Source organism: Neurospora hispaniola (genome assembly GCF_033458365.1).
Source record: "Neurospora hispaniola strain FGSC 10403 chromosome Unknown B0T23scaffold_3, whole genome shotgun sequence".
NCBI lineage: Eukaryota > Fungi > Ascomycota > Sordariomycetes > Sordariales > Sordariaceae > Neurospora > Neurospora hispaniola.
Window position 1 is genome coordinate 4822226 of NW_026944408.1, and position 18408 is coordinate 4840633.

Consider the following 18408-nt stretch of genomic DNA (forward strand, 5'->3'; position numbering starts at 1 on the left):
ACAAATTACCGCAAAGAGCCTATTTCTTCTCTCAGACCGCCCATAAAACAGATGTGGAGCTGGAAGGTAAAAGCCAAGACAAGAAGCAGAAAAGACCAAAAAAACAGCACGCCGGTCCTTCTAAGGGTCGGACAACACTTGTATATAGCTGTAACTATAACCAAGATCGACTTTATAGCCACTAAGCTTTTGCTTTCAAAGAATGATAAAGACGTTTGTGATGCCCTCCAATCTGCTCCTTTGATCTCAAATCTGTTTCCTTGACTGAGGTAGCGGTTGTGTGGCAAAGCTTCGCCTTTTCTCTTTTACAAATACCTCGAACTTCCGGTCTATCGAGTACTACCCAGAGATAGGTACGTGTACCGCCTGGCCTATACTTGCAATGTAGAAGGCAGTGGGCGGGGAGGCGGATCGAGTACTGCCTCGATCATCTGCTCAACAAGATCTCTTCGGAGACAAAGATCACCCTCCTTGAACGGTTTGCCCACGGGGAGGTCTCATGCTCTGGCGAGTATCGCTGGATGGCCAGGGAAACGGGCACTCTATGCGAGCTATGCAGGGAAAGGGCCGCGGAGAGGCGCGAGGCGGCGGGCCTACTTCAGGAGGTAGAAGCAGCGGCGGCTGCTGAGGCTACTGCCGAGGCAGCTATTGCGATGGCCGACAATTATGGTCAGCCAAGTGATTTGGATGTGGCTGGAATCGGTCCCTCCCCTTGGTGACAGAGCATACTCGGACCTGCAAGGCCGAGATCGGGTTGAACGGGGTTCAAGTATCCTTCTACCTCAAGGCATCATTAGATAAATGAGGCTCGTATCCCCTAGCGATGCAGGGAAGTCTGGAACGAAAAGCTTTTGGGGGCTGATTCAGATAATGGTGAGGGGTGACCAAAGCCGTTCCTGACATGACGGTTTTCCTCTTGTCCAAATGGTACCGGAGTTGTCAGGCTTCCTACTGAGATGGGACGGTGTAAAATTCCAGTGAGAGGGTAGTTCATCGATCTCGCGGAAACTTGATATAGACAGGTAATAGGGGGCGTAAGTGGTACATACATACCTCTAGGTAGCGACCTAGGATAGATCAAGACGACGCCAAGATCTCAAGCTTCTTTTCCTCCACTCGTTCACGTTGAAGCTTTCTCCCAGACAAAAAGGATCCAAGAGATCGCTATTAAAGAAGCCGTTAAGCGTGTCGGCATCGCGCAGTGTCGCGCCAGCGCTTATGATCAGCCTTAGCCGCGACGGCAGTCCTTCGCGAGACTATCCCGAGTTCGCCCACGATTCACCGAACTGAGTGGCACTTTTGGGCTGCCTCTCGAGGTACGTGCTGGAGCCAGGAGGGCTCTTGTCCTGGCATCATCCGTACCGCCATAGCAGCACTCACCCGCTCCCACGCTCTTCGGTGAAAGGCAAAAACAGATGTTCTTTCTGATACAGATGAGACCAGAAACCCAAATATTGGGCGTGGAATCCCCACTGTATCATCGTATAGTGGCGTATCCTCCAAACCTTGCAATATTCATCGCCCTTCCGTGGTGCCGAGCTAGCCACTCAGGCTTCCTCCCTTCCACCTATAAGCATACCAGCTAGTGGCGTTCTATAGAGGTATCTTTCCGTTTGCTCTTGTGCATTCACCGCATTGCAGTAGTGGATTCCTGGCGCCGAAGTGGTCCGTCCCCCGCGGTAGTATTTCCTCGTCTGGTCTGGACGACTCTCTCGACCGACCACCTTCCTGCACCGTACACTACAGTACCTTTCGGGTCCAGTCAACACCCGATCGCAAAGCGTCCACATTTGACTAGAACGGGTTTGGTGTGCTCTCAACACTTTCCCCGACCTAGCAGGGAACTCGGTGTCCGTTCATTTGCTTTGATCTTCCCCAATCTCCCTCTTCAAATCTTCAACCTCCACCCCACAATCACCAGACACGATCCTGTGCGTCTACCATCACATCTAAACCGGGCGGGGACGCCAACGACCAGCGACCATGGATTGGGCAGGCTATAATAGCGGCCAATACGGGGTTTTCGTTGCTCATGTGCATTCTCAAGGAGTCAATCACCAGTCAGGTGTTTCCATGATAAACCCCGGAGCAGGCCTCGTCAATGGCGTCCAAGGCAGTAACCTCGCTGACGTGGATCAACCCTCCGGCGTGGATCCGAGTCTTGGCGCTCTCAATCAGTTTGATGTTAGTACTCAACCCAGCGTGAGATACCTCCAAACATGCAGAGCATTGCTGACTTTCCACAGCAGCCCCAACCCAATCAGGGTAATCTCAGCAGTGGCACGTTGATCCCGCAAAACCAGGGAACACTTCACCAGATGCTTCTGAATAACCAGCCCCAGTCGCAGCAGATGGCTCCTCATCACACTGCTCCACACCAGCATCCGGCGCCTCTTCATCAGCAGCCGGCTCCTGCCCATCAACAAAATCCGGGCCTTCTTACCTCTAATCAGCATCCGGCGCCTCTTCACCACCAGGTGGCTCCTCTTCATCAGCAGCCGGCTCCTCCCCATCAACAAATTGATCCTCAACACCATGTGGCCCCTCACCAGCAGCCGGTTCCCCACCCTGACTTTTTGCATCCAGCGGTGGTCGCTCTCTTGACCATAACTCCGGACACTGAGACAGACGAAATTCAACACATGATCAGGGAAGCGGCAGCTGTGCTTCACGCCCACCACCAAAAGCAGTGTGGCCGCGCTGGCTGCAACGCCCGCGCCTAGAAGGCAGGGCCGCGCAGTCGATCGTGCCTCGAGCATTTGGGCAATCGGCCCGGGTTGGCAGCAAAGGTGGAAATTCTGATCCGCCTGTCCCGCGGACAGGGAACGTGTAGCAATTGCTACGCGTTCATGCCGGTTGAGACCGGCGAGCATTGTGGTGTTTGCAGGGCCAGAGGTATTGCGAGACGTCTTGCGTTACAACATGCCCAAGCCGCTGATGAGGCAGAGTGAGTAGAATCAACCCTGAGGGAGATTTACAATCAGTTCTCGGTACAGCGATCGAGGTATCGAGGTCAAGGACGACGAAAGGCATGAGATGGGGGCGTATGTGGAGGGAATTGAAGGCACTTACTGTGGGAGTAAGAAACTCGACCAGTACCTGTGTCTGGAACTTTCTTGGGGAAAGTCCTTTGGACACCAGGACCATGGGTTGCATTTCGTGCTATCCGCATGGGTACATGTATTAGTATCCAAGCATCATGACCTGCCGGGCGGAGATCATACCTCCATAATATGAGGATTGTCCATATCTTACCTTATTCCCGACTTCGTCACGATGATTGTAACATGTCCATATCCACTGCCGCCGTTAGGGATTTAGATATAACTTCAAAAGTCGATTGTTTATCCACGTCAATATTTCAATCAAATCTCCACAAATTATCGAGACTCAAGTTCTGTCCATAATGGGACGGATGCCGTCGAGACCCTAAAATCCCTTGTCCGCGAGGTTGTACTGCCTCTATATAGAGATATCATTCAAGCTCTCGGGACTTGTATGGCGTAACGGGCGGTCTTCTGATACATACTATACGAAAAAGCTGAGTGTCGGGCATGGAATGTCCATTGTCCCGTACGGTGGCGATTCCTCCTATCTTGAAATAGGTACATAATCATCGTGATGGTCTGGTGTCGGTCGAGGTACGGGATCTCCGACTGGTAAAATGACCCAACAGCCCCAGCCACGGCCATTCCGTTGTTGACGGCTTCCTTGCCTCTCTTACCTGCCGCGTACCAGTGGATCCCTTTTGTGCCAAGCACCTCCGCCTTGGCCTGGTATTTACCCCGCGGCCTGCACGTTCCTCTTAACAGACTTCGCCAGTGCCTCGCATCATCCTCGGTCAGTCGGCGCAAACACACAACGTTGACTGAGACAGTTGGATTCCCAATTTCCTAACTCCATCAAAAGAATGCCGTTCCCCTCCATCATTCCTTTCCATCTTTCTCAGTCATCGCGCCCTCTCATCCAGTCAATTTCGCCGTCTTTTGTGATTGGGGTACCTACCTCGTTTGGTTTGTGCCTTGCACATTCACCTGCACTGCCCTTCTTCTTCGCCTTATTCCCATTCCTCCACTGGCCAATTCGTGGGGACCATCTCGAAGCGTGCCGACGTCAAGCAGGAACCCGAAAATCATTGAACAGTCGAAAAACCACCTATGGATTCGGACAGCTCTGAGGCCGGCTCTCCCAGCCCGGGTTTGCAGCTTCAAGCCACCGCGAGCGCATCGCACTCTTCATTCAACCAGAATGCAGCTGCCGCTGTCAACAGCCAATTCAACCAGGCCATTCCTGTCCATCTGGCGCAGCACGCGACTCCTCACTATCCGCACTTCAACAATACCAGCCATGTTGCTCAGGCGCAGGCAGATGGCCATCAAGGAAACGCCTCCATTTTGAGTCAGGGCCCAAACTTCAACTTCCATCAAGTGGGTGGAGTCCAAGGCAACTTCGGTGGCCACCAGGCTCAAGCCGCATTCTCAGCGGTCCACCTGAACAACGGAAGTCAGCCTGTCGGTTTCAACAACTCTCTCAGCTTCAATCAGCCTTCTGCGGCCACAAATTCTCTCGCAGCTAACCATGCCCCTGGCGTCAACCAACATTTGGAAGCCAACCCTCCCCCTGCCGTGAACCAACCCTTTGCGGCCAATGCTTTTGCAATCAACCATCATCACGCGGCCAACCAGCCTCCCGTCATTAACCATCCCCTGGCGGTCAATCACGCTTTTCCAGTCAACCAGCCTGTTGCAGTCAACCAGCCTGTGGCGATCAACCACGCCCAGGAACAGCATCCGGCCGTGCGGGCGCTTTTCGCGGTAACGCAGCTCACGGCGAAGGAGGAAGTCGAGGATACCATCCGAGCAGCGGCGGAAGTCCTCCACGCAAACCATCCCAAAGCATGCAGCCACCCCGGATGCACTGCTCGCGCTTAGAAGGCGCGCGGCCGCTCCTTCAAGTGCTTGGACCACCTGGGCAACAGACCAGGCCTGTATCTGAAGGTGATCATCCTTATGAGACAAAGCCGTGGCCAGGGCACCTGTAGCGGATGTTATGCTGAAATGCCCGTGGAGGTTTACGAGCATTGTCCTACTTGCAAGGACAGGGGCGTCGTTAGACGTCTTGCTGTGCAGTTTGCGCAGGCATCGATCGATGACGGTTTGGGCAACTGAGCCGAGTACGACCTAAGTCGTTGAGCCTCCGGAAGACAGTGTCCGTCGCGGCCATGGACACGGAATCCCATGCCACTAGTGAGTCCATGTGTGGCGAATATTGCACTGGTTTCCTCGGAGGCACTTGATGCGAGAGGGGAATCAACAGCCATGAAGATTTTGAGGATCGACCGAGGTCTTCAAGACGGTGGACTTGTAGAAACTTGGGAGGAGGCTCAACTTGGACGCGGCTGTGGCAGAGAGAGGCAATTAGCAGGGATCTGCATGGGAATGAATTCACGACAAGGGGTAGCAGGTATTATCGAACGAATCTCTATGTATCCTTTGGAGGCTTCCTGGGACAAGACATGCGGTCAAACTGGTTTTGGGAATATGGGTTGCCCTCGATTTGTGTTAGCATGAATACCCTAGCTCAGGCATCCTTGGACTGGTTCCACGGGCAGTTTAGGTCAGTTCATCACAATAACTAGCAATGGGTTTGGTATGTCCGCTTGCTCGCTTGCTCGCTTGACCAACGTGAATATAATCTGATCAAGGATCGCTTCAGCTCTCGCCGGTTGTCGGGGATATGATTCAAGGTGCATGGTCGTTTTCAGGATCGCCATGTCCTTTCGTCGGTGAGGTACGGTCGACTCTCGATTCGCTCTCGTTATATGTGACAAAATGTTTGAAAAGAAGGACAGGTCCGTTCTCGGGAAGGTGATGCTGTACTCGGTTAAGTGGTTGAAGTCAAAAGGGCGATGATGCTAATAACGGTGTTTGAGGGAGGAGGAAGCAAGACAAAGTTTGTGTTTTAGAATTTGGGGAGAATAACCACCTTGGACCTCCCGAGGGGATGGTTATCACATGTCAGCAACCAAACAAGCATTACATCATGTCTGATTTCCAATCAATAGGCGGGTTTTGACAAACTGCAGGCACGCCCTACTGGCACGAGGCGCTATGTGCTCGTGGTTTCATCAAACTTGTCCCGGGTCTGCATGCTTTGATTTCGCGACGACTTGACATGGAGGTAAGGGTTCCGAGGCAGGTACATGTCGATAGCACAGGGAAATGGGCAAGTTGAGTTTTTGAGACATTTTCGATGCCGATACCCCGAGCCTGACAGGAACAACCGGTGACTTTGGCAGAACTGGGACGTCGGTCGAACTGGGGCTAAACACGCTCTTTGCACGACTCTCGAGAAACCCCATATTCGCGATAGACTTCACCATGCGTAGAAACCAAACAAATTTCATTTTGATTTGACATGTCTCGATGCTGGATTCGGCTTCATTGTGTGTGTGCTGCTCCACTCACTCTGCTCCTACCCCACCTCTTGCCTACACCATCTTCCATCCTTCCCACCTTCGAATTTCACTCGCAGATTATGCCACCTTTTCTCCTGCATCCTAGACACCTCAGCTACATGTACACTCGCTTTTAGCACTCTGCTGACCCCGCGTGGTGAAAGTCCCGTCCTCCTTCCTTCCTCCTACTTCCCCCTTGAAATGTCTTGGCCGCAGTTAAACTACAGATGAAACGCCGATTTGCCTGTGCTCATATACAAAAAAAGGATTTTAGAGATCACGGCGGGTCAAATACTGGGAATCAAACATGTCACTTTTTGAGCAAAATATTACCTAGCATTCCATCTTCCCTGGCTGGCACCTATCCGCAGCATAGGTATGCATTCGACAGACCCTTCTTCGGTACGCGTCTAGAAAGCAAAGATGGTATGTATCTTCCGACGCTCTTATACGTCCACCGTCATGTCCTCTCGAAATCACGTCCCATTTCTATCGCGTCGCGCCTTCGTTTTTTCCATTGTCCACTATGATGTGTCCACTTTCCCCGATTTTCCCTTCTGATCTGGATTCGTCACCACGTCAATCCCCTACCATCCTCCCCAGACTCAAAGACGTCCCGGTCCCTAAAGGCTTACTAATCCTGCTGCTGGCTATAGCAGTGCAGACAGAAAAGACCCGGTCCCCTCTGTGGGCGCCAGAGGCAATTCGTGCATGTGCTCAGACCCATCGCGGCATTGCGCCTCTGGGCCTCCAGCTTTCTCTTTCCTGCCTTGTTCTTCAAGCATTCGCGGCACTTCCTCGCACCCGTCTGCTAGACGGGGTGCGACTTGCACTCGCTGCACGAGGGTAGGGGTACCTGTTCCTGAACACCGGCGGGGCCGGCATGTGGATTGGCCTGGACGACGGCTGCGTTGCTGGTGTGAGCAAATCCGTCGACCATTCCGTTGTTGTTTACCGGGTCAGAGCTGTGGACGGTTCCGGAGTCGTGAGCCGGAGGAAAGCCGTTGAGCATCCCGGGGTGATGGGTCGGACCTGGAATGTCGTAGTCCTGGGTAGTGAGGGCCTGACCCTGGTTGAATCTGGCCGTGTTGAAGTTGGGGAGGGAACGAGAGCGGCCCATTTGCGCATCACTGGTCGCGCGAGATTCGGTAGGACGACCAAAGTTGTTGACCTCCTCACTGTTGATGGGGACCAACTCTCCAAAAGGAAAGAATTTCTTCCACTCCCCACTCCGGACCCAGAACTCAAATGCTTCAAGGTGATTGGTGTTGTTGAATTCGTCTACCTTTAGTTCGCCGGAGTGACCAGGATCCTGAATGCTAAAGTTATCGACCTGCTGGGGCCGATCTTGTTGAAGCGGATGGCGGTTGGTAGAACCACCCGATGAGGTGATCTTACTTCCATCGGCGCCAGCATCTTCTTGATTGTCTTCACCAAAGGCCACGTTCGCGCTTGGATGAAGTTGCTGCATCATCTGGGCTGTATGCAATCTTCTCGTTAGTCCTCGGCTGTAACCAATTTTGGGTCGGGATACGACTGACCTCTCTCATCTTCAGAGTGCCCCTGGTGGGAAAGATTAATACGAACTGGGAGACGGGCATCTTCAAGCGCCCTCGCATTTACATTGTCAATGTTCGAGTGGTCCATGTCGAACTCGTTTTGACTTTTGTCCGTGGATGCACGTGAGGACTGATGGCACTTCCTATGACTGAGGTGTGGTAGGATAAATGTGGAGTGGAATTTACTTGATCGACATTTCAGGTCCGGGATGTCAGTTTATACTCTCCGAGTTTGCACGGAAGGGAGGGCGTATTTTAGTAGGTACTTGGGGCATTATAAGGTCGCACTCCACACAAGTCAGTGGGAACTGGGGACCACATTCACCTGTGAATTAACCAGATTGGAAATGTGATTGAGAACAGTTCTAATAAGTACAAGTTGCGAGGGGTGAGGTGAATTCATTATCTCTCGGACTTCCATCTCATGTTGAATGTAGCTGGTGGAAGAAGAGATCTTTCCCCACCATGTGACGCAAAGATTATTAACGAAATGGAGAGTATATTTGGGAGTTGTATATGGCAAAGACAGAGAGGACAGCAATGTTTCGTCGGAATATATGATACGTAAAACTGCTAGAGTGACAATGTTGATCCCAGAGAATGTACCCCTCAATCCTGAACATTGCCAACCTCATTCCCCCTCGCTGGTCCCTGCCGAGCAGCCATGCGCTGTCGTTGCTTTGCTGAGTGCTTGTGCGGCTTCCATGTCTAGATCTCTGAGTGCAGTGTTCCAGCCTGATTTGGCCAAGACCCACCTGCATCCTGCGCCAAGCTGCCGACACCTCCATCAAGCGTCATGACCAGATTGTTTCTGCCTTTAACAGCTGTCGCAAATGAGCGACTTCTTCACCTCCTTCCTCCATCGCTATGCGCCTCACTTTTCCTCCTCGCACCTTTCCCATCCATTACTATCACTCCATATCCTCTTCATCCCCCTCCATTCCATCCTCCTCGGCAGGGTTTTCGATGCCATGTGTCGCATTGAAACAATGCTGGCAATGGCGACCCGGGGCCCTCTGTGGTCGGTACATGCAATTCGAGCATGTCCTCAACCCCATGAGACGGTTTCTCTCAATAGCAGCCCGCTTTCGCGCGCCAGGACCATTTTCGAGGCATTCAAAACACAATCTGACGCCAGTTTGCTAAACTGGACGCGATTGGCATCGAAAGCATGGTTTGGTCGGCCTTGGTTGGAAGGCTAGATGAAGCTCGTGTTGATGACGAGTAACGTTGGTAGACAGTAAATATATATAAAGAAGCATTCTCATTAGTTTACGTGATGTTGTGCTAGAGATGACTCGGTAACGAAATTGCTATCTTCAATGCAGCCTAGCGATGCTATCCATATTCCCGCTCGCGCATCGTGATGTCGGGCGAGCATGCATCGGCTCTGCTACTTGAATGCCCAGTTTCTGCATTCCCCTCATTGATCCCTTTCTTACTCACGTCCCCCGCTAGAAATCAAAGTCCATGTGACTGGGTCACCCCTTCCTCCAATCCTTCTCACAAACAAGTCGCTACTTCCCGTGTCTCGTTCCTTCTCAGTAGGTTCACCCCAAGTCATCTGTCCTCCGCGCTTATTCTACTCGAATGATTCACCCTCCTCAGGGGGGTTCGCAATGCCATGGGTATTCTTGAAGCACCATTGGCAGTGCTGGCCGAGCACGTTCTGAGCCCGTTGAGCCGATTTTTCTCCATGGCCTGACGCATTATTGGGCTGTTGAGTGGCGATGTTAGGGTGTTGGACGGCGACGTTAACCTGTTGAGACGCTATGTCAGGCTGGTGGACGCTGATGTTTGGGTTCTGGATGTCGACATTAGGGTGCTGGACGCCGTCATCTAGCATACCCAGAAAGCCAGGTTGGTTCAGAGAGACAATGGCTTGGTTGAGGAATTGAAGATTGGGCCGGAAGTTCATCCGCTCGTTCAGGAGTCCCAACACCTCGGAGCCGGAGTATGGAGGAGTTGGTCCCAACGGGAACATGTGCGCGGAAGGCTGGATGGGGGCTGCTTCATTCAGAACCTCCATTACAGGAAAAAGAATGGTTAAGTCGAGTCGTGCGTATGGCATAGAAAAGTAAAGTTGTTCATGGTCGGCAGTTCACAACATGCTGTCAGTATTTGTAGGGACCAGTATTTTATATATTTCTAGACATGAGTCCATCTGGTATGGGTGAAGAATCGCGACTGGGATTGACGAGAGTACAGTTCACGACATTCAATACTAGAAGAAGCGTTTATGAAGTTCCCTCGACGTGCTATTGCTATATCTGCTATACTGCACTCTCATGCGCAGGAGCTTCTAGCTACGCATCGTTCCTTCCCTCCTAAGCCCCAAACCATGTCTTGATAACCCCCCAACGCCCTTCTCACAATCCGCCCCTCCGCTATACGGTCGTCCCTTCTCTCCTATTGGTTGTGATGCCGGCGCAGGGAGTGAGATGAGCGCCTTTGGCCCATGTTTTGGCTATAGGAAGACGTTCACTCGCGGCCACCCGCAAAGCAGTGATTGCAGAGCTTGCCCTGGGCGCGCTGGGGCCGGCGCATGCAGTCAGTACAAGTTAGAGTTCCCCGGGCGGCCCATCGCTCGATTTGCTGCCAGCCAGCTTCGCCTGGCTGGTTCTTCAAACAGGCCTTGCACTTGTAGGCACCGGCCTGCTAGGCGGTGCCAACTTTGCACTCCCGACACCTAACGGGGGTACTAGACCCGGCGGCGGGAGCGACCTGTACGTTGGGTACGCTGGGGTTGGCGATGTGATGAGTGCCGGGGGCGGGTTGGATGGAGTCATTGCTCGCCGTGTTGGATGAGACAGAATCGGAATTGACCAAGTTGGGGTTGAAGGTACCAGGATTCTGATTTCCGGTCGGATTCTGGTTGGGGGCAAAGAATGTGGTTGCCAGATTGGGCAAGTTGCACGTGGTAGAGGCATAATGGCCAGTGATCGGAGCGTTTGTGATGGTATTTAACATGAAGTTGACAGAGGTCTTGAGAACGATGTCGCTATCCGTATGGCCGGTCGTGTGCTGGAAGGCAGCCATCCGACGAGCAAAATATGCGATCTTGTGATCCTCCTCCCAAGCAAGCAGGATCGGATCAATCAAGTCGTCCGTGATCACGCGGTACCATCCGCTGTCGTGTGCATCGGCACGCTGGGTGTCGGAATCGTTGCAGGAGTGAACGGGGGCGGTGTTTTCGTGGACGACGGGGTGAGTGGTATGGTCGTAATGAGCCGAATCGATGGCTGAATGGCGGATGGCATCGGCCGCATCGCAGGCGGTATCCTCCAGGACGGCGAGGGGATAAGGCTCATCAGAGCCGCCGAAGCTAGTCTTCAGGGCAATCGGACCTGGAAGGCAAGTAGTACATACCCTAGTTAGCCTTCTGGCTTTGAATGGATGTAGTGGAAAGCTCTACATTATGCACTGCACGTTGATTGGGATGATTTCGCATACCTGATGCAGCGTGATTCGCGTGGCGGTCAAAGGCCTGGGGATCTTTGACAACAGGCATATTGTCGCGGTCTCTCTTTTGTTTGCAGTGTCTTGAGTAAATGTTTTGGGGCGGCGGTGTTGACTTGCTTCTAAAGTTGAAAGAAAGTGCATCAAGGAAACCGACATCAAAGAAAGCAAAGAGCAATTTCACTACACTAACCCACTTGGACGGTCGCTATCCACATCAGCCCGAAAGGCCCGCGCAGTGGGACTGTTCACATTACAGTCAGTCTTGGGGCGAACGAGGGCTACCTAACGAGTGAAACCATTACAGCTGTGCTAATCACAGGCTTTCGTCTGATGTTGTGAGGGTAGCGCCAGCGACGAGCGCTGGTTGGGACTAACCGAGTGGAGCGCATAGCGGCTCTTCAGCTTGGACGACCAGAAGGACAGGTTTTTGGTCGCCTAGAGGGGTTATTATTGATATATACAGACAAACCCTGGATTCCCCTACTCCGTCTATGGCAAAGGTATATCTCAGGCCAGTCCCACCCGCAAAGAAAGATAAAATAAAATAAATCCGCCGTTTGCATACGATGCAAGTTCGTTCCGCAGTCTAGCACCAGGCACACATTGGATGACAGTCGTTGAGATTAAGTTGTTAGGAAAGAGCCTCCTATTGGTGCAGCCAATCAAGGTTCTCCGGTCAATTGAATTCGGAAGGTGGTAGGGATCTTAAGCTGCAAGTACAGGGATATGGATGGAACCAAGTGGAGCCGCCCCCCGTTGGCACAGTAGCACAATAGGAACGATCGCTCTGAATAGGATTACGCCTGCTCGTTCACTGTGTCGCTCCTTCACAGATAATAACGAGATAGTTGCTCAGCCAACAGCAAGGGAAGGCGCTATGCCCTTATGGGCGAGGACCTAGGCTGTCACTGGCTTGTTTCTGGAGCTGTCCCTTCTCCTACCCCCAGTGGCCAGTCCCGTGCTTTCATAGCCCGCTGAAAGACTCCTACCGCCCATGCTCGCCTGCTTTGTTCCTGTCTCCGCCGGTTCCCTTGATCCCTCGCCAACATCAAAGAATGCCCTTGTGACATGTTAAGTCTTTGTTGACGTGTACAACGTACCTATCCTGCGTAACTTTCATGGACTGCTGCTTCACTTGTTCACTTCTGCCCGCTGTGCACAAACAGCCTATGCGCGAAGGGAATTGCTGCACGCGTCGAGGACCCACTACGCCGTCGGAAGTCACCGATGAACGTTCCCTCATGACCTTGGCCAACCCATCCCTGTCACTTGTAGGAGGAGAGGTTGTGCAAGCGCACAAAAATGGCCAGCGACTGTCGGTTTGTTTACCCCAACGGCAGCAAGGTGTCCACCCTCCCATCGAGCCCGCCGCATCCCAACCTGGGTAGCAGTGAGAGTTGGAGGGAAAGGCAGCACCAGCCATCTCTCGTCCACAAGGTGTTTGTCATCATCCTCACTCACCATGGAGAGCGCGTCAGGTACGCGTGCGCGTTCCCCAGATAACCCCATGTTTTCCCCCGGCTCCCATGCACCACGCAGGGTGTTCCCACCACATTCATCGGTTCCCTCTGTCCTCGGACACCCATTGCCAGCCACAGGTGAAGCAATCACCAAAAGTGCCGTGGCGGCGGCCAAGCCACTGCTATCCCTTTCATTGTTGGCATTTCCTTTGCTGCCCCGAAGGCTAACAAACACATGCCTGACTAGAGAGCCTGCACCCTCGCGCCACCGTGCCTACTACCGCTCCCTGCTGAAGATGTCACGACCATAGCAGCCTCGAATGGCCATGACCCGTCCCAATCCATCGGTTGCCATCGCAATCGCGAGCCAGTCCATGGCCAGCGCAGGCATCCCCGACCATACATTGCAAAATGATAAACCCTTCTCTCCGTAAATATTCGAGCTCATCGTTTGGGCAGCGAAATGATGCTCGCTATATCGGTTCATTCTGAACGGAGCGTGCCGCGACAGCATCCAGGAGATACATTGGCACCGATCCCCCAACCGCGCTTCTGCGAAACAAGACCGTTGCCAACCATGGCCTTTCGACCATACCTTGCCAAGCATGAAGATTTTTTCCTCAACCGTTCGCGCCTATCGTTCGAGTCCCGCACTCCCGCTCCGTACACTCCTCCAACCCGAGACCGTCCTTGAGGCCGTAGTGAAGAACAAACGGCGAGACCCCCCGATCGATCACCCCCGATAGCGCGAGCATTTCCGTAGCCAACCGTGGTGTCCTCGGTCATACCTCGACAAACAATAACAGGGAAGCATATTCCCCATCGGCGTCCAAGCCGACCGTTCGGTTGCCGTACCCTCCCTCCCTTCATCGCTCGATTCAGGGAAAATGCGATCGCGACCGTAACCAAAGAAGGAGCACTCTCCAACCTCGCCATGCGGAGGGCGCGACCATTACCGTTCATCCGAGACCAAGCCGATACACCTCAACATTGAGCGTTTTTACTCCGAGCCCGTTCAAGCCCGCGGTTCCTCCCAAGGCCCGCGCCGAGGCGACAGAAACAAGTGTTGGGAGTTACTCATCCACAAATGAGGTAAAAGGAGGAATATATACGCCAGGGGGTTTGGCTGGATAGAATCCACCCAAGGTCCAGGCAAGGATATTCCCGAAAGAGAAGGTGATTGTCGCGGACGGTGATGTTCGAAGAGGGGCCTAAATGGACCGAGGGTGGATAAAGCCTGGGCTGGGATGTCCCACAGTCCAGGAATGGACCCATACCTCGCCTGGAAGGGCCATTCAGTGAGGATTTTTGCCGACAAAGTACCTTCTGCGGGAGGGTTGTCTGGGCTGTGGCCTGGGCACCTTCCCGCGGTGAGCTCGAAGGAAACCCAGCTCCATTGCATGCAGTGTTGTTATCGCATGGCACCCTACGGTCTGCCGGGGTGTCGTCGATAACTTCACGAACCACCTCAGCCCGTGCCAGTAAGGGCTTATGCCCTGCCGGTCGGTATCTAAGAAGATTCTACACGTGCTAGGGAGTACCCTATACGCCCCAAGGGATGGCGGGCTTATGGCCAAAACTCCTTAGTGAGCCGTCGGGTGGACCGACCAGTTGAGAAAGCCTTCGGGCGAAGACTTCTGTGCTGGAGCAAAAAATGCAACGAAGAGTCCTCGACAGCTGATACACGACCGATCTTTTAATGACGCGAAGGATACGCTCGATGCCGACCGACGAAGGGCAATTCACGAGACTATTAGAAGAGTTAGCGAAGGAACCTAAACCGAGTGAGGGTAGACACACACCAGACTGGGCTCAGTCTAGCGATCTGGGCATGGATCGCAGGAAAGAGAAGGATCAAAACTCGACAACTGATACACGATCGACGCGGCCGATACGATCCCATCCGAGCGATCCCAACGATAACAATTGAAGCTATGCTCGTGACCGCTACGACTAAAGCGACACCAGCGAGACAAACTACTGTTCCCAAAGGAAACGCTGCGACCTAGATGCAAACAGTTGTAGCCGTATTAGACGACTAACAAACGACCAAGATAACCAAGAAGGCGCAATGGAAGAGGGGCTATAGAGAGAGTCGATGCACACGAGATCGGGCTCGGTCTGGAATTTAAGGCATGGGTTGCATGCAAGAGGGCGTGATACATACCGAGCTGTCGACTATTGAGGCGTCGGAGCGATTTCGACCATAGTTTCGAAGAGCAAAATCAATGGATGCGCAGGTGTGGGACACTTCCTGCCGACCACGATTGAAACGACCGTTACGAATCGTATAGGGGGGGACAATACTATGAAGAGTACGTACCCAGCTACTGGAAATTGCAATCCCAAATCGATAGCCGTCAAGCTGGGGGAAGGACAGGTAAGTAGTTGTACCAAAAGCCCAAGAAGTAAAGAAGAAGAGAGCAACATCTGACTATTCGCAGCTTCATCGCCATAGCAGTTTGACTGGTATTCCGAAACCTGCTGTTGAAGGTTTCCAACCGTATAAGTCGAACAAATGTTTGACCTCTCGCAAGATTCTGAACGAGCACAGAGTTCCAGACGTGGACTTCTACTGAATGAAAGTTTTTCCGGGGACAGTTGACTCCTTCCACAAGGACTTACGACATATGGAGTTTACAACGATGGACGGCGTTTCGGCATTTTCAGACATGGATGCGGACGTGTACCTCCACGAACCACCGCGGATGAGGTATCGCTGCACATCCGTATAAGTCGGCCCAGACTAACAACTACTCTTTCTCCAGATCTCAACCACGACGACGACGAACCATTTCCATGGTGCAGGCCGTTTGCTAGTTACGTCAACGTCGATTAAGACGGTCAGAATGATACAAGGCTGCTCATAGCAAGGACCAACAAGAGTTGGAGAGACACAGGGAGCGTGAAGACCCGACAAACTCGCCGCTCCAAGTACGGAGAGAAGGAGGTTTCAACACAGCATCTGAGCCTTGAGCCTGGCTATCCAGGTACTGTCGTCCGTTACCTTACTTACACCCACGGTTATTACATAGCGTTGTCACAGGCCTCCCATCATTGTCTCTCTTCCTCGGTCCCGGTATTCGGTATCACCGCTTGGCGCCTTGACCACCGCCGTTTCGTTCCTCGGCATCCGACTATTCGTACCAACCGACCGTTCCTACCTACAACCACCGCCGATGCTCGTTGCCTTTCACTGAAGGCGCTCGGATTCGGATCCGCAGCCACTAGTGTTCCACCCCTGAGCCCCGACCGATCCGACGCTCGACGACAACCGGTCATAGCCTTACCACCGTGCTTCCTCGGTTGCGGTGACGAACAAAAGACGGCGACGGCATCCTTGACGTCTAGCGACATTGGGAGTCCTCTTCCGGCGAGACCGGAAGGCGTGGTGAGAAGGGATCTGGATACCGATACAGCAGAGACGTCGTGCAGCAAGGGGTGCTTGAGCCTGGGCTTCTGGGCGTTCAAACCAGCTCCACAGCTCTGCGACGAGAATCAGGGGGATCAACAGCCTCAGCGCGGCTGCTCCCGCAGGAGCTCAGGCTAAGGGCCTGTCATGACTACGCCTCGTCTTCGAAGAACCTGCCCGTCGTCATTGCATATTGAACAAATCGTCGTTGGAAAACCTCCATGAAGGTCAGATCAAGGCTGCCAGGTGGAGGGAGCCTTAATTAGGCGTCAAGCGACGGTTGTGAGACATCAAGGCTGGTGGTCCAACGTAGGGCGGACGTTGATTGACGTCAAAAGGCAGTCATTCGATCCTGCCTCGAGTGGCAAGATCCCACGTCAAGCGGTAGCAGTCCGCTATAGGTAATCAACTGCCGAGGCCTTAACGTCATGCCATAAACTACCTCTTCCAACGACGAGGAGTGAGGACGCTAACTGCTGCAGAACTGCACGGAACCATGCAAGGAGACAACCGCCATGGCGCAAAAGCTACGATATGCCGCCACCTGACAGAAGCACGGAAGGAGGACAGAGATACGGATGCGAAGAGGAAAAGGGAGAGAAGAAGTCAGCGTTACGAGGGAAGAAGACCAGTCCCACAACTTTGTGGATGTTGCGTCGCACAACAAGCTGGAAAGGAGATGGACGAGCCCAGAAACATCTGGCGAAGATGACTGTCCATGTCAGGAAGTTACAAGCAATGACTGCAGACGGGGTTATTGCTGTCCTTCCGGACGGCTTACAGGTCTTGTAGTCTCTGGACATACGGCGGACGTGAGTGCTATGGGCATGACGTGGAAAAGGAGCGCGGAGGATTGGACGGTAATTTGAAGGTTTAGAGGAATAATGAGGTCGTTGGTCATTTTTTGGCGTTAAATGGATTATAAGGCGTCGGTCGCAGTGTTGGGATACAAAGTGTGACTCAAGACAACAATCTCTGGACGAGTCATGATGACTGTGCTAAGAGTCACTACTTTTCATATCGTCATCTCTTGTATTGATAGCTACTTTCTTCCTCTGTTGAATCCTATGTTCGAGTCTGTCCATGCGTTTCCTGCTTGCCGCTGCAGCTGCAATTACCCACAGTCATCGATCACAAGACACATGTAGTGGCAGTGACAACGAAGATGCCCCTACGCTGTTCCATACTCGATCCAAACAAACTTCTCTAGAGTTAAGCCGATTATTGTTTCTTCCCTAGTCGACAGCCTAATTGCGTGCCCGTCTTCTGCCGTCGTCATTTCTCGGGATGGGCCGCCCACTTTCATATGGAGAAGCGACTTCCGTCTTGCTCAGGGCAGCGAACCATGACCGAGTGGATTGGCCTTGTGAACTCATAACAGAGATCGCCTTGCTCGTCATTATATCCTTCAGTAATTAGTTGTGTCGGTCTAGAACGCTGACTGCTGATGACGCTTGATGGCTTTGTTGGCGTCATCTGGATAGGTGACTCTCACGGTTCCATCCATATGGCAAGACCAGCCCTGGGCAGCTATATGATACAAGGCAACTCCCGGCTCGCTGCCCCTCCCCGATGATCAGATAGAGGTACATTGGTCCACCTCTTCCGCACTTCCTCCCGTCCTCCTCACCCCCCTTTGTCCGAATTCTCTATACTTCTTCAAGCGCCGACGGCTCGCTTGCTTTGTTCACTCTGTTACTACCCCTTTGGGTATGCCTCAACGAGCCATAGTAAGGGCTACAGCTCAAAATGGGCTTTGGGTGGTCGGACGTCTTCCTTCAAGCTCGAAAGGTCTATTAATTCTATCGGTCAGGACCAGACTAGGCCACGGGCAACGGTATCGTAGACACGGTTCGATTCAGAATGTAACGGCGGAAGAGTGTGTCAGGCTCTAGTAGGCTCGGTCGGTGGAGCTGCAGGTATATTGCCTCGGGCGGGGTGGTAGGGGAAGAGGGACGAGAAGTATGCAGGTCGTATTTGATCGTCGTTGCGCGTTCGAATGTATGACGGCAGCGGAGCGTATCGGACTTCGCGTAGCCTCGGTCGGCGGAGCGGTAG

The 18408-nt window shown here is 52.9% G+C and overlaps 6 protein-coding genes across 6 annotated transcripts; 3 read left to right on the top strand and 3 right to left on the bottom strand.

Moving 5' to 3' along the window:
* Nucleotides 1–1627: 1627 nt before the first annotated feature.
* Nucleotides 1628–3156, bottom strand: B0T23DRAFT_314669 (uncharacterized protein; the record flags this gene model as incomplete). Its single annotated transcript, XM_062834819.1, has 3 exons — nt 1628–1728; nt 2198–2909; nt 2995–3156. The coding sequence occupies 3 exons, from the start codon at nt 3154–3156 to the stop codon at nt 1628–1630; spliced, it is 975 nt and encodes a 324-aa protein (XP_062694734.1).
* A 1001-nt stretch (nt 3157–4157) lies between these two features.
* B0T23DRAFT_315102 (uncharacterized protein) lies at nt 4158–5184 on the top strand (the record flags this gene model as incomplete). The annotated part of the gene is made up of 4 exons (XM_062834839.1): nt 4158–4625; nt 4740–4841; nt 5042–5046; nt 5070–5184. The coding sequence occupies 4 exons, from the start codon at nt 4158–4160 to the stop codon at nt 5182–5184; spliced, it is 690 nt and encodes a 229-aa protein (XP_062694735.1).
* A 2084-nt stretch (nt 5185–7268) lies between these two features.
* B0T23DRAFT_314404 (uncharacterized protein) lies at nt 7269–8119 on the bottom strand (the record flags this gene model as incomplete). The annotated part of the gene is made up of 3 exons (XM_062834795.1): nt 7269–7738; nt 7902–7965; nt 8045–8119. Coding segments are annotated over 3 exons (609 nt in total), but the record flags the coding sequence as incomplete, so codon positions are not given.
* A 2378-nt stretch (nt 8120–10497) lies between these two features.
* On the bottom strand, nt 10498–11527 carry B0T23DRAFT_404043 (uncharacterized protein; the record flags this gene model as incomplete). The annotated part of the gene is made up of 3 exons (XM_062838848.1): nt 10498–10632; nt 10690–11363; nt 11470–11527. The coding sequence occupies 3 exons, from the start codon at nt 11525–11527 to the stop codon at nt 10498–10500; spliced, it is 867 nt and encodes a 288-aa protein (XP_062694737.1).
* Nucleotides 11528–12780: 1253 nt separating this feature from the next.
* On the top strand, nt 12781–13353 carry B0T23DRAFT_404044 (uncharacterized protein; the record flags this gene model as incomplete). The annotated part of the gene is made up of 2 exons (XM_062838849.1): nt 12781–12951; nt 13186–13353. The coding sequence occupies 2 exons, from the start codon at nt 12781–12783 to the stop codon at nt 13351–13353; spliced, it is 339 nt and encodes a 112-aa protein (XP_062694738.1).
* Nucleotides 13354–15246: 1893 nt separating this feature from the next.
* B0T23DRAFT_395323 (uncharacterized protein) lies at nt 15247–16488 on the top strand (the record flags this gene model as incomplete). The annotated part of the gene is made up of 3 exons (XM_062838183.1): nt 15247–15318; nt 15707–15781; nt 15823–16488. The coding sequence occupies 3 exons, from the start codon at nt 15247–15249 to the stop codon at nt 16486–16488; spliced, it is 813 nt and encodes a 270-aa protein (XP_062694739.1).
* Nucleotides 16489–18408: the final 1920 nt, after the last annotated feature.